The 16,112-nt window shown below is 39.3% G+C and overlaps 1 protein-coding gene across 3 annotated transcripts in view; it reads right to left on the bottom strand.

The window, feature by feature from the left end:
• LOC113927490 (prolyl endopeptidase) overlaps window positions 1–16,112 on the bottom strand; it is a 114,638-nt gene that overhangs the window by 59,897 nt on the left and 38,629 nt on the right. For all 3 annotated transcript variants that reach the window (XM_027603354.2, XM_027603355.2, XM_027603356.2), the window contains one exon: window positions 5,828–5,933. In XM_027603354.2, coding sequence (XP_027459155.1) covers window positions 5,828–5,933 — 106 coding nt within the window. The remainder of the gene's footprint in view (window positions 1–5,827; window positions 5,934–16,112) is intronic.

Here is a 16,112-nt window from a genome sequence, read left to right as displayed (position 1 = left end):
CTCAGAGCGTAACAAACGATAAAAATTTCACTAAAAAAAATTTAGGTGGCCAGAAAAGTGAAGATTCAAAATGCTTACAAGAAAATTTAACAGTTACTGGTGGAGGATGGCTTATAAAGCAGGGTCCTCTGAGCACCAGAAACCATAAAGGGGTAATGATGTCATTTAAGACAAGCTGGAGCCCACCTTCTATGAGTCTGTGTTAAAGAAAAAATTGATCTCATACTTGCTAAAATGGTAAAGAAGACTTTATTTATTTAGGACTGCCAAGATAGGTGTCAAGACTATCACAGTAAGAGAGATGGATCAGGCTTAATTCCAAATACAAAAAAGACAGCTGGGAACTTATAGCCAATGAGCAGAACGGACAGAGGGGTAGTCACTGAGAGGACACATGGAGTAGGGGGATTCTTGTTAAGTTGACCCAAGAATATTCTTGGTAAGGGCAGGTCAAGGTCATCAGATATCACATGGGGGATGGTGGCGGGGGAGGGGAGGGGTGAGGAATTTGACCAGATATCAAGGGTAATCTGATACGGAGGGTAGGGGATTCTCTCTAAACTGATGTAGTGAGATTCTTGCTACAACTAAGCTGTGCTGATCCAATGAGGGAGTAGGAGGCTGAGGAACCAAGGTTGAGGCCTAGTTGAGGAGAAGCCTGACTTAAAGTCTGGTCAAGGACAGTGTCCTTGTTATCGGTCAGGCACCGTTCTAGGCGCTGGACACTCCAGAGAGAAAGACAGACAAGGCCTGATCTCATGCAGCTCACAAATACTCACACAGTGTTGTTGTTGTTGTTTCTGCATGGCGAGAATCAGAACAGGGCAAAGGAGAACAGCCAACCGTAGAAGGAAAGGTATCAATTGAAGGCATGAGGAAGTGTGGTAATGGCTAGGACAAAAATCCCTCCTCCCTCAAAGAAAGAGGACAGCAACTCAGCAACTCTCTGGCAGCCGGCACTGAAGGGGGTGTGCTGTTCTTTGGAGGGTACCTGCTTAGCTGTTTTGAACACCCGGGAAATTACAGTAACTTCTAAGGCCCAGATGATACGCCCAGTGCTTCTACACTGTGGTGAATGAGGTGAGTCGGAGGACTTACCTGGACAGAAAGGTCAGGAAGGGAGCAGCCAACCACCCTGAACTACAGTTCTGTGGAAAGGCTACGACCCACAGTTTGTAACAGATGTATTCATATTATTTTTAAGTGAAAATACTGCAGATGTAAATGGTGGAAAGGAGGTTCTCCAAGGAGAGAACGCTAACAGAGTGTCAAGATGGTCAGCAGGTTGGACAAGAGAAATTGAAATTTACACAACAAATGTAAATGACAAAGGAATCCAGTTTCACAGGGAACTCCTTTAACTCTCAAGATGCTAGGATTTTTTTCCATCCTGTATTTATGTAGTTTTGTTTTCTCTATGTGCTGTTTTTCCTATGATATTATATAGACATCAGCCACTTTTCTGTGCTTTTTGTGATTCTCATTTCAAAATGCACAGGGGCAGAAGGTCTTCTTGGGAGACAAAGTTGACTGAAAAGTTAAAAAGTGCTATCTAAGTGAAATTATTTAGTTTTCCCGACAAGCAATTCAGTGATGCCGTAATAAATGAAGAATTAATTTGCATGAAAATACTGATAACCTTCCCTGCCTTTAAGGTAAAAAAGGTTGAAATCATAGCAGAAAGGCTTTAGGTTAAATTTCAGCAACATAAAATGAAAGATTTCATAACATTGGATTTAGTTTTTGGTCACTGGCTATTCAAGTTTAACTCATCTAATAGTTAACTAGCACATTTAGCATTTAAGTTAAATGTTATTCTTCCCCTCGTTTAAAAAATGTAACAAAAATGGAGTGGGTAAAGAAACAGCAAGAAAAAAGATCTCTGGCATATAAACCCCTGAAATTTCAATTATCAACCTGTAAAAATTAGACACTTTCCCACATAGTCTTGCACTTAGAGGCACACCTATTTATGTTTTTGTCAATGAAAGGACTTTTTTTGATTATGAATCTGGTTTTGCAGGAAATAAGTCAACACCAAGTTCTGTGTTTAGAGCAGGTATGATACTGAAGATAACTATTTATTCTAGGATATCCTCTATTTTCCTGTGGTACCCCAAATCAAAGTGTGCTCATTCCAAATATTCCTCATTCAGTCAAGAAACAAAGGGAAAAAAAAGGAGGAATTCCAAAGACCCTACTATATGCCAGGAACCCTGCTAAGCCCTGTGCCATACCTCTTCATTATTACTCACAATTCCTCCTGAAGTAGGCATTCCTTTCCCATTGGTAGTCATGGAAATATTGAGAGAAAACATTCCCACCCCAGGCTCACCAGTTAGTTAGTCTTGGAGCCAAGATTAAAATTCACATCTGACTTGAAAATCTTCTGGTTATTGTTGCAATACATCCAACTGTGATCAACAGGGATTATTTAAAGAATTTTTAATGATCACTATCTCGATCTGCTAGGTCTCCCTTGTTATAAACTAAATATACTTAATGTCTTCAACTCACACATAGTACTTGTTTCTTAAACAGCAATAATCATATCATTGACTCCTGGGCGCCTGGGTGGCTCAGTTGGTTAGGCGACTGCCTTCGGCTCAGGTCATGATCCTGGAGTCCCGGGATCGAGTCCCACATCGGGCTTCCTGCTCAGCAGGGAGTCTGCTTCTCCCTCTGACCCTCTTCCCTCTCGTGCTTTCTATCTCTCGTTCTCTCTCTCTCTCAAATAAATAAAATCTTTAAAAAAAAAAAATCATATCATTGACTCCTAATGAATGAGCAATTAAACCAAACAAAAAAAACAAGATCTCTCTAATATCCGTTGTATGCAATTGACTTAAAGCCCAAGCATGGAAATGGATACCCATTTCATCGTAATTAGTACTGGCCAATCACTGTAACTGTCCAGAGCTTTCAGAATCCCAGGACAGCCATTCCAAGGAGTAACTACTCTGAAGTTTATGTTATCCACAGATTTAATGCTAGTAAAGCAATGATTTAAAAAAGATGGCAGGCCAAGCTAAACCCAGACTTTGGCAGCTGTCACTGGCCAACACTCCCCAGTGCCTTCAGTATGCATATCAGTATACAAATCAACAGCTTCGAATCCACGTATCCTATTTACTACAAAATCTATAGGGTATCACATACTTTTCTAAGTGCCTCAATGAATTCCAAATACTGGTCGGTTTAGTCACCTTATTAAAAAATGACATCAGGTTAGCATGGTCAGACTTGTGTTTGCTTTATTCCTCTCCCTGTGGTTTTCCATGAGCTCACTGAGCTGGTCTTTTTGACACGTCCTGAGTTAATCAATCAAATACTAAACTAGGTGTTATTCTAAAGGTATTTTATAGATGTGATTAAAGACCATAATCAGTTGACTTTAAGCAAAGGAGATTATCCTAGATAATCCAGGCAGGCCTGATTCAATCAGTTGAAATGCCTTCTAGCAAAATTGACGCTTAATACCACCTGCCGGCAGCTTCACCCTGTGCCTGAGAATTCCAGCCTGTTCGTCCAGGTGGCCTGCCCTACTGACTTCAGACTTAGCTAGCCAGTTGTCAAATCACATAAGCCCATTTCTTGCAATACATCTCTTCATGTATGTCTCCTACTGGTTCTGCTTCTCTGGTTAAACCTTGACAGGTACCTCCACAAGCCATCAATAGCTCACAAATACAAAATAACTAGGAGTAACTCTAACAAGTAATGTGTGGTTATGAGGCACCTGGCTGGCTCAGTCGGTAGAGCATGAGACCTCAAGGCCCCACGCTGGGCGTAAAGCTTACATAAAAGTTAAAAAAAAAAAAAAAAAGTGGTTCCACTGAGAGACAGAAGTAATACCAAATAAATTTATAGGTTTACACACAGTCCTAGTCCGATGGACTTCTGTTCAGATCATGACAAAATAACCTTAAAGGTCCTCTGGATGAATTTTAAAAATGAGAACAATTTGGAAAATGATAATTGCTAACATTTACTGAGTAAGCTTACTCTGCACTGGGCTCTTCACCTAAGCTGCAAAACAACCACCTGAGAAGCAGGAAAGACAGTGGTCAGGTAACTCAAGAAGATCAAAATGGGAAGGCAGGCCAGGAGCTGGCCTGTTTTGTAAACAGGAGCTTTCATCTGAATGCATCATCGCCATTTATGGGTTTTTTAGCTGTTTCCCTTTTTTCTCCTTCATGCCCATTCAGGGCTACAGTACCTAATTTTATTTGTGATGGCCTAGTGTACCGTTCGTTGTATTATCTTCCTTTCAGAATCTCAATCTCTGGGTATCATACCCTCTTCTCTAATTCCTCAGTAATATGGCAATGATAAATTGGGGGATAAGAAGTATGTAAGGTAAAAAAAGAAAAAAAAGATAAGGACCAAGAGATTTGGAAGAAAACAGGATTTCCTTAAGTTCTGCCAGCCATTTTGTAAATTTCACGCAGAGTATTACTATTATTGAAGTGAACACAGCAATACAAGTTCAGTATACCAGTCTATGGAAGAAATTCTCTTCCCTGTATTTAGAGTAAATTAAGCAATTTGTGTTTTTTGATTTGTTAACTTGCATCATTTAATAACAAGTCTACCTAATAATTTAAAGATACAATGAAGTAATAAAAAGAAAATGAAACCAGCACTCTCTGGAGGAAGAACACCATAAATGGAATTTTTAATAAAGTGGGGAAAGGCAAAGTCCTTTCCACCATCTCAGACTCACACAGGAATACTGTCAGGGTAACAGCACAGTAAAGAAGAGCTGTCACTGCTTCTTTCAGATCTCATTCTTCAGAGGTTCAGGTCTGTGTAGACTAGACTTGCACCTCAAATGAACAACTCTTGGGTGCAGGCTTTGCTCCTGTCAAAGAATGTGAAAACTGGTGTGGTTGATGCAACGTTCTTTTGAGATCAAAATGAGTGTATTTTTTTTTTTTTTTAACAGGAAAAGAAAAAACAAAACCCTACATATATCTTTATTAAATGGATATATATTTCACACCTGAATCAATCTGTTGACTTCATCCTGCTGCATCTGTGAATGGCGCTCTGCAGTATCTAAGAATGTCAGGATGCGGATCTTGCGCAGAGAAGTTTAAAAATGATGCAATGCCCGATCAATAAAAAAAAAAATTGTATATTTTCTTATCATAATGTAACATAAATCAGGTACCGATAATGAAGTAATCTAATAATTTAAAATGCACTCGATATTATACAGTTTGAAAATCTGTGTCACAAATTCTACAATATACTTATATTAGCCGGAACACAGTGTAATGAGTTTACTGTCCCTATCCGAGTACCAGCATATCTGCGCAGTTTTGGGTCTGGGTGTTCTTAGCAGAGTAAATTGTGCAGCTGGAAAGCTTTAATGCTTGGTAACAGTGCTGGTATGATCTAGATGTTCAAAGAGAGTAACATTTAAAATGAGCCACCTCCACCATTTGTAGCTGGCTGATACTATGCTTACTAACATGATGTATAAGGCTTCCAGAGAGCAAAATGAGGCTGTTACTGTAGATGTGGCTCAGTGCTAAGGAATGGTCTTATAATTACCTGTTAACGTCGCTAATTCTCACTGGTCTCTTACCTTTGCCTGTGACAGTTTGCACCATTACATCTAGACAATGATAATGCTTTACAGACCAAAGGGCTAGCTCCTCCTTAACACTCTTCATCTGCAATATTCACAGGACAAATATGAACTGAGGGTTCATATGGTTGAATGGAAGAAGGTTTCTTGGGGAATCAACTAGAAGACAAAATAATTGCTTCTTAATGAAGCTTTCTGGAATAATTACCTGTCTGAAAGATAACTTACCACTGATGCCATTGGATTCCTGCTGTAGGTCACAGTACCAGAGTCGGTTTACTGGATCACATCCCTCCCTTATTGACAATAAGACATAGCAACCATCGTCAGACAACTAGGAAGGAAATAAAAACAATTGCAAGGGGCTGATTAGAAAATTAGATTAGATTAGAAAATATCTTTTGTAAAAAATATAAAGGTTAACCTCAAATGTCATATGGTTACCCCAAATTTATGACTGGCAAAGAAAGTTAGAAAAAAAAAGATGAACATCAATTTTAATTTATTTTACTCTTACATCACAGTTTAAAAAAACAGTGAAATATTTAAATGGAAAATATCAATAGATATAACTGAATGTCATGACTCAATGTGATATTTTATTTAAATTTATAGTCTCGGCTTTAACTGAGAATACATGCAATCTGTCATTTTGAATATCAATATCCCTGACTTTGAAATTTCACCATGGGTCACATATTTTAAAATTGTTGTAAATGAGTAGGAATTAGCAAAATGGGCATGATGCAAGAAGTTCATCTGTGATGCACACTGGTGACATGATGCAGTTTCTACTGAACTCTTTGTGTATCTTTAGTCACCTCTACAACACGATGTCAAAGACCAAAAGCCTGTGCTTCTGTAGATTTCCTTGGTAGTACTAAATAGGAGAATCTCAGGTAGCAAAAAGAATCTTGGTAAACTAATATAACAAACAATATATTATGATTTTGAGTTGTTGAAATTGATGTAAGTGGTATCAAACTCTACATATATGCACACACATATCCTTTTGCAATTATTTTTTTCATTCAACGTAATTTAAAAAATTAATCCCGTCAATATATGTACATTTAATTCATTTTTTTAACTGCTATGCAGTAGTCCGATCTAGAAATATATCACAATTGATCCATTTTCCCATGAACAGATGTTTTATTTTTATTTTCTTCCTATTACAAGCAACACTTCCCAGAAATTCTGAACAACGCTTATTTGCAGCCTTATCTGTGTTTCCGAGTATATAAATAGAAGTAAAATTGCTCAGTGGTAGAATATGCACACATTCAACCTTATTAGGTGTTGCCAAATTATTTTCCAAAACGGTCGTACGGACTTAACGTCTTATGTGTCACAATGAAAAACAGTTCCTGTTTTTCCACATCCTACTGTGATGGCTAACTTTACATATCAACTTGGCTAGATCACAGTACCCAGATATTTGGTTAAACATTATTCTGGATGTTTCTGTGAAGGGGCTTTTGGATGAGATTGACATTTAAATCAGTGGACTCAAGGTGATTACCCTCTGTAATGTGAGTGCACCTCATCCAACCATTCTAAAATCTTAATAGAAAAACAGTGGCCTTCCCAAGCAAGCAGTAATTCTGCCAGCAGACCACCTCTGGACTCAAACTGAAGCTGGATTTCCAGCTTGCCAACCTACCCTTAAGATTTTGGACTTGGCAAGCCTTCATGATCACATTAGCCAACTCTTTAAAAATAAATCTTTTTCTCTCTATACACATACACATAACCTGTTGGTTCTGTTTCTCTTGAGAAGCCTAACACACTTACCAACAACTGTTACTCTTTCATATGTTCATTCCATAAATATTTGCTAGGCAGCCATTATGTGGAAGACATTTAAAGGCATATTAATGAACAAATCAGGAAAAAAATGTTACTTTTTTTTTTTAAACATATAATGTATTATTTGTTTCAGAGGTACAGGGGAGCGAGAAATGTTACGTTCTAGTAGAGGAGATAAATAGGGAATTACGTAGCATATTGTAAAATGATGAATGCCATGGAGAACACGAACAGGTGTAGGTAAGGGAGGCATGATGAGGGTGGGGAGGAACTGTACTTTTAAATATGGTAGTCAAGAAAGAAAATGTCTCTCCATTGTCTCCTGACTTGCACTGTTTCAGGTGAGAAGTCTTTTCCTACCGTTTTCTCACTAAACGTAATGTGTGTTTTCTTCTCTGGCTGCTTTTAAGATTTTTTAATTATCATCATAGGTTTTATGCAAAGTAATTAATAAGGGGCTTTGCTGTAGTAGCCTGCTTGTGATCTGTTGAGCATTTTGGAACTGTGGCTTTGTCTACTTTACCAAATTCCTAACACTTTTGGCCTTTTTTCCCTCCTATATATTTTTGTATCCTCTCACCCCTACTGTAGGACTTCAAATACACGATGTTAGATCACTTAGCATCGTCCCATAGGTCAGTGAGGCTGTATTCATTTTTGTTTCCGTTTTTTTTTTTTCCTCTTCTCTTTTTGGTTTATTTTCAATTGCCCTGTTTTCAAATTCCCTGATATTTTTGTAGTATCTAAATTGCTATTAAGCCCACGCAGAGACTTTTTTCATTTCGGATGGCTTATTTTCCCATCTAGAAGAATGTTTGGCTCATTTTTATATTATTTCTTTGTTCATTATATTAACATTTTCTCAAATCCTTTAAAAATTATTTTATAATAGCTTTTAAAAAAGTCCCTGTCTGGTAGTTCTACTACCTGTCATTTCTGAGTCTGTTTCATTGGCTACTATTTCACCTGGTTAAACGTCACATTTTTCTGCTTCTTTACACATTTAGCAACTTTTTAAAATTGGATTCTACACATTTTGAATGTTGTCTGGATTTTTTTTACTTGTTTGCTTTTGTCTTCCATTTAAAAAGTTTTGAGGCAGTTAATTTGTTAGTGGATCAGCTTGATCCATTGGAGGCTTGTTCTCAAGTTTGATCCATTGGAGGTTTGTTCTCAAGCTTTTTCCAGCCCCACTGGAAAGGTGTGGCCTTTCTGGGGTTGCTGGTGAATACCCTGGGTGTTCACAAGGTCTTTCCATTTTGGTCAGAAAGTGGCAGTCTCCCAGACTTGTTAAACCTGGGTAGTTGTCGGATTATAGCTCCCTGGTAGTTGTTAGCCTGAATCATGGAGTCTCATCCTATGCACGTACTACTTAATGGTCAGCAAAGTCACAAAGGGAGACCAAGGTAGAATTCTGGGACCCTCAGTGGTAGTTCCCTCCTTTTGATACTCTGCCTACAAATTCCAGTGGCTTCAGTCTTCCTGAATTCTTTGGATACTAAGTTCGGGGAGACTGCAATACTCTGTGGGCTCCTCTCTCCTTGTGCCAGACTCCAGAAAATATCTCCAGAAAGGCAGAAAGATGGGGCAATCACAGGACTTGCTTCTCTTATAGATGATGGTCCAGCAATGCCTGCTGACCGTATCTGCAAATGACTGCTTTATTTTGTGTACTTTTCTCACTGTTTATGGCAGGAGGGCTGCTCTAGGACCAGTGACACTGCCAAGGCCAGAGGCAAATACCCGTCATTATGTTTTTATTTTTTTAAACTCATTTTTAATTGGATAATTACACTTTTAAGAGTATATTATTGTGCATGCTTGAAATACACAGATATAAGAATTAAGAATGTAATTAATATGGAATTAATTTAAAATATGATACCCATGATTCATAAACAATATAACAATGATATATTTCCTTCCATCTCATTACACAGTAAGGCATTTTTACTGTTTCTGTTTTCTATTCCAATAAAACTTCTGTGAACTACCTGCAGCCTTTGGAGCATGCTTCTTTTCTCTTATGCAGAGGTGAAACTGTCAAACATTCACTCTGACTTGCTGCACTGCTCTCATCAAGCCCACATATACTGATTCCTTCTATCAGTGCAATGTGATGATACTGAGCTAAATGTCATCTAGACAAGAGTGTCTGAGCATGGAATACCTCAGATTTTACTTCCCAGCAGCAGCAAGTGCTTAGACTTGTACGAATTAGACTCCAGCTCTCCGAAAATGTCCATTCACTTTCTATCTACAGGTTCATTTTGGTAGACCAGCTGTTTCAGTCAGGTTCTTTTGCATTTATAAATTAATCATAATGACTATGCATGTCTAAAGTGCCCAGCATTGTTGAACACCTGGCAGCACACTGGATGTTGTAAGTTGAACACCTTTCTCAGAAAAAAACTGTTCTAAAGCACAGAGATAATCTGTACTTGAGAAACAGAAGGGGGATTCCAAGTAAGTTATAGTTTTATCAAAGATTCTAGAAAGTCCTGTTTAATTTGGCCGCTCTTTCCTGGTGAATTTTTTTGAGTTCTGAAGCAGTTTCCCTTAACAAACATGAACCATATTTCGCTGTATGGGTTTTTGCCACAAACTACACATAATGTCTAATGCTGCAGGTGCATTCTCTCTCTTCCAACTTTTGCTAGGCTCCTTAGAGTCTTTTCAAAGATCATCAAACGGTTTTGGAGAATCCTATTATAAACTTCTGATTTCCATTAATTCTTTTCTCCATTCCCATCATCACTGTATTTCCAACTTACTTGTCATAATGTTAAGTGAGTCTCTTGCAAATAACATTAGACTTGACTGAGTTTAAAAAATCCGACCTAAGAATCTATATTCCATTTCCATTAATTGTTATTGCTGATGTACTGGCTTCCATTTTCTTATTTCAAGTATTCTATTCACCTGGAAGTTTCCCCTTCTTTCCTCTTGGTACTGCATTATAAATTTCTTTATAAACACTGTCCCTTCTTTGACTGCTTTGGGAGTTATATATATCCTATTTCTAGGCTTTTTTTTTTTATTAAAGATTTTATTTATTTATTTGAGAGAGAGAAAGAGAGAGAGAGAGCATGAGAGGGAAGAGGGTCAGAGGGAGAAGCAGACTCCCTGCTGAGCAAGGAGCCCGATGTGGGACTCGATCCCGGGACTCCAGGATCATGACCTGAGCCGAAGGCAGTCGCTTAACCAACTGAGCCACCCAGGCACCCAAAAGGTGAATTTTATTTTATTTTATTTTTAAAGATTTTATTTATTTATTTGACAGAGAGAGACACAGACAGAGAGGGAACACAAGCAGGAGGAGTGGCAGAGGGAGAAGCAGGCTTCCCGCGGAGCAGGGAGCCCAACACCGGGCACGATCCCAGGACCCTGGGATCATGACCTGAGCTGAAGGCAGACGCTTAACTGACTGAGCCACCCAGGCGCCCCTATCCTATTTCTAGGCTTTCATATGTATTCCTTAAGCTTTTCATATACATAGTTAATAAACTCATGTCTAGAATTTCAGTTCCACCTTATTTTTAATTGATCCTATATGAATATCGTCAAGCAACCTTACAATCATAACTTCATCAAATGTAATGAAAAGCAGCCTCATTAATACTTCAGAGTTTTGTTCTCTTATCCTTTAAATGAAGATGGAATTTGTATAGCTTAGTGTTTAAAGTCATGCTATATTGATAATAAATGATGGTTAATTCAGTTGTAGTGATTCAGCCGATGGAAAAACAAGGCTGTAAAACTCACTGCAAGAACCACACCAAACCTTTGATGTCAGTTGTCTTGAGCACGTCTAATGAGTTTTTCTCAGCATTTCTGGCTGGATTAAATATTGTAGCAGTTTATATTTAATCTAAGGCATGAAGTCCCAAGGTACATTGCTGGTCGGGATGCCAATTAAGTCTGTCTTTTTCACTGTAGCTCTCTTCATCACAACCCAGTGATGTTCCATAGCCACCAAGCAAATTTGCTAAACTGGAAACAACTCTGAATTTTCAAATGCTCAAAGTCTCAGATTTCAAAATCATTTATAAGTGTCATTGCTGTCCTAAAATACACAGGTTAGAAATACATCTTCTTCCACTAAAATTGTAACAATGTACATTTATTAACCACAGCTTTACATTCAGACTATTTAAAGGCAATTTAAAAATGAATTTTGGAAATCACTGGGAGGAGGAGAGAAAAATACTGTTGATGAGGAGGACACTTGCATCTCAATAGAAAAAAAAAGTGACTTTTCTGGGGTTCCTGGGTGGCTCAGTTGGTTAAGCATTTGCCTTTGGCTCAGGTCATGATCCCAGGGTCCTGGGATCGAGTCCCGCATCAGGCTCCTTGCTCAGTGGGGAGCCTGCTTCTCCCTCTCCCTCTGCTGCTGCCCCTGCTTGTGCTCTCTCTCTCTGACAAATAAAAAAAAATTTTAAGTAACTTTTGTAAATTCCAGATAAAAAGAAAACAGATAAACAGGTGAGCCAAGGGCCCCATCAGGCCTTCATGAAACACTATAAATTCCCGTTCACAAAATATTAGTTTTTTTCTTTAAACAATATGATATCAACTAGAATAACTGTGTTCTCTGGAAGCAATTAATCTGATTCAAAAGCACTGACTCATTGCAACAAGGTTGGAATAATACTAGTCTGACCAATTATAAAAGATGTAATTCTTAAATCTGTGCTTTTCACAGCTTTCTTCTACTTTATGTCTATATTTTTTAGACAAATTTTCCTTAAGTCAAAATGATCTTATTTCATGAAAATCTACCTTTTATGTAAATAAATATTAACAAAAAAATTCTAAGAATTACTGTAAATCGAGTATTTACATTTGTGGATATGAAATCCAGTAACTGCATTCCAAACAATACCAACAGGGATGAAAGCTATCTTTTTTTTTTTTAAGATTTTATTTATTTATTTGAGAGAGAAAAAGAGAGAGAGCATGGGGGGGGGGGGGAGGCAGAGGGAGAGGGAGAAGCAGACTCCCCCCTGAGCAGGGAGCCCGATGTGGGGCTCGATCCCAGGACCCCGGGATCATGACCTGAGCCGAAGGCAGACGCTTAACCGACTGAGGCACCCAGGCGCCCCTTAAAGCTCTCATTCTTTATTTACTCATAAATAACCATTCTTTACCCATTTAACCTTTCATTATCCATAACAGGCGAACCTCAACAGAGAGAAACAAATGCAAAAGCTGCCCCAGCCCCAGCTCCCTTGCTTCTGGGGCGGGCAGGGCTGGACACGGCTACCGTCACCACAATGGCTGGTTTTAACAGGACATGATTTAACATATGCCGTCAAACACAGCCAGCCACTATTCAGGGAGTCGGGGCGGAGGCCGTTTACTTAGCCAACATTTCCTGAGAGCCGGCCACTGCTGAACCAGGTTCTGAAGCACACAGATCAATAGCACAGGGCCTCGAAGAGCTCATGCTCAGATGGGAGAGAGAGATGGACACGCACGTGCACACAGATGAACATTATAGAACATTAATAGCGAGAAGTGCGAAGTATGAAGGGAGTGCAGAGAAAGGCGGCTAACAGGGAGGGGAGCTAGAGGAAGAGTGAGCTCTGAGAAGGCTTTGGGGGAGGGATGGTCCTTAAGTGATTTTAAAAGAGATGGAGAATTCCTCTCAAAATGGTTGCTTGAATTTTGCCTTCTTACAACTGCTACAGGGGGTGTAGCTATCTGGTTCCCAGAACTATGCTGACATACGCGTGAGCTACCTATATTCACTCTCAAGCGTACAGCCTGCCAGGGGACGGCAGCATACGCGGTGGCCGCCGTGGTCTGCCGGGAGCCAGGAGAGGGCAGTGCTCGGCTGAGAACCGCCAGGCCTGTCCCCAGGTCAGAGAGAACCGCCTCTCCCAAGGTCACAAATCCTTTCGGGTTCTTCCAACATGTAATGACTGATTAACTCAAGGGTATAAAGCCCCCAGTCAGGAAAATGAAGGCCGACCCAGCCTGAGAGCTCGCTGTGGGACTGGCTGAGGTGTTTGTAATGACCGCATGACAGTTCAACTCCTTCCTCTCTGCCCTCACTCCCAGCACAGGTTCTGAAAGCACTGCCATTCAACTTCCAGGCCCGCTTTCCAAGGACCCTGACCTGTGACAGCATGCAAAGCATCACAATACCCTGTGCACACGCAGTGTGTAACCTGGCACAGCCCACGACTACTATGCTTCCACGCAGTCTTCGGGGCAGGCCCAACAAACAATGCGCTTCTCCTAGTTCATCCTCTAGAAATGAAACAAGAGTCAGCAGATAACAACCTGACTGCGGATAAGGTGCTTACGTAAGAATGTGCCTCAGGACTATGAATCGGTGAGGCTGAGAACTCCCAACCTCCCTCATCTCTAGCCACTGAGAAGCCCTGATTGAGGAAAACTCCCCCAAAAGGAGGCCAGAGGAGTGTGGAAAGAAGTGCTACCATCTAGCCTTTGTGGTTTCTCAGCTTGGCATATTTTGTGCTACTGGAAAAAACCTTCGTAAGTGTTGGCTTCTGTTTTTGAAGAGGGGATCCAGGAACTGGCTGCCATACTCACTGACACTTACCAAAAGGGCATAAGGTATGGGGTTATCAGACTTTATACTTTCATTAAAGAAGCCATATTAATTCACTAAGAAATTTTAGTAGTGTATATTGTGGTATTATGCTACACTGAAGTGATGACATAAGGAAACCCTGACAGACCTCAAACTGTAAGATGGAGTATGTATTTTGTACTTTATTCTGTTAGGTTCACATATGCTGCTCCAACAAACACAAAATTCACATGATTCAGCACATCTAGGATATAACCTCTACAAACCCAAGAGCCATAACACCACAGAATTTAAAAAGATAAGCAGCAACTGGAACACACCTCAGGGGAATCTAGTCCCAAATAATATGTTTTTATCAAATGTCTTTAGTCAATGCCTCACATAGGTGTGACAGTGATCCATTCAGACCAGAGTCTGGATCATGGCTGCTCCATATTTACAAGATGTTATCAGCTTTATCATCCGTTTTTTTTTTTAAATGAATTACAGAAATGAGTGTGAAATAGAATATGACAATATTAGCAGTTTTTCTGGAAAATGGGATCTTTGTAGTTTATTTTAAACAATAAACCTATGTTGTTATCACTATTAGTAGCATTATAAAAATATTAAATTCATTGAATTTGGCTATTCTCAGTCTCAATACTATACAATAAGAACAGTTGGGCTTCCTAAATGACCTGAATCAACTAACTTTTCTTTATGCATCTCATGTTAAGAGAAAATGAACAGAAGATCACTTAATGTTGTAAACTCCCAATCATTTATCTACAAAGGTGTTTTCTTTTTTTTTTTTTAAAGATTTTACTTATTTGAAAGAGAGAGCACGAGAGAGTGGGGTGAAAGGCAGAGAGAGAAGGAGACACCCCACTGAGCAAGAAGCCCGATGTGGGATTCTTTCCCAGGACCCTGGGATCATGACCTGAGCCAAAGGTAGATGCTTAACTAACTGAGCCACCCAGGTGCCCCTCCAAAGGTGTTTTTCAAAACAAAGACACATAGCCAATATTTATATGTGTGTGCGGGTGTATAATGATGTAGACTTTCATCAAACATATTATTTTTCTTTTCTTAAAAAAGATTTGATTTATTTGACAGAGAGAGAGAAGCAGGCTCCTCGCTGAGCAGGGAGCCCAACACAGGGCTGGATCCCATGACCTGAGCCGAAGGCAGACACTTAACCAACTGAGCCACTCAGGCGCCCCAAACATATTATCATTTTCAAAGAACAGCTCATAAGCTATTTTATGTGAGAGCTACTGAGCCCCAGTCATGTGGTCTTGCGTTAATAACCAAATCTCCACAGACATGAAATTTCTTTGGTACATATACTAATTTCCACTTGGAATACAACACGAAGTGAATGAAGTTTTTTTTTTTTTCATAATTTGAATCTACATGCACTTTTTCAAATTGAGGAAAGTATTCCTTTTACATATTATGACAAAAGAATTGTGTATATTAAAAAAAGTATCCTAAAAAGCAGTGAGACTTAAAATTGTCTGGAACATTAACAGAAGGAATGAAAATGGGTTTTAATAGCTTTGGGAGTTAATCATGTTCCTCTCAGAGCAGGAAACTTTATCAATTTTATTTCATGGTCTCTTTTGGATTCCTTTCATAATAGTAGTGAATCACAACATCATCTCTTTAATATTAAGTATGTTTCCAAAACTTAATCTGGGAAAACTTTTAAAGGTCAAACGAATCACCTACAATGATGGCTTCTCACTAACGGGACTCTATGGATTTGTATAACAGGAGTAGCGTAGTACACACGGACAGGTTAAGTCATAGGCTCATGTGATGTGTGTTAGCATAAACATCTCCCATCAGGTCGTCATTCAACAGAGCACGCAGCTTTCCCAATACGGTGTGGTCCTACAGCAGTGGGCGAAAACAGAAATCGACCCAAATCCTATATGATGTGTTCCTTCCTCAGTATGCCAGAAAATTTTAGGGAGGGAAAAGAAACCTGCATTCAAAGTGAAACGAGTAACATAGGTCTTCACATGACAGAGCCGTGACTGTTGCTTCTCTGGCAGAGCAGCTGGGTTGTCTAAGAATCTACGGTTTGTTTTCTTTTCTCCCTTACTGACCAAGAGGGGTCAGGCGAGAAGTGACTGAGCAGCAACT

Source organism: Zalophus californianus, chromosome 7 (genome assembly GCF_009762305.2).
Source record: "Zalophus californianus isolate mZalCal1 chromosome 7, mZalCal1.pri.v2, whole genome shotgun sequence".
Taxonomy (NCBI): domain Eukaryota; kingdom Metazoa; phylum Chordata; class Mammalia; order Carnivora; family Otariidae; genus Zalophus; species Zalophus californianus.
Note: the sequence above shows the minus strand (reverse complement) of the source record. Positions and strands in the feature narration are given on the sequence as shown.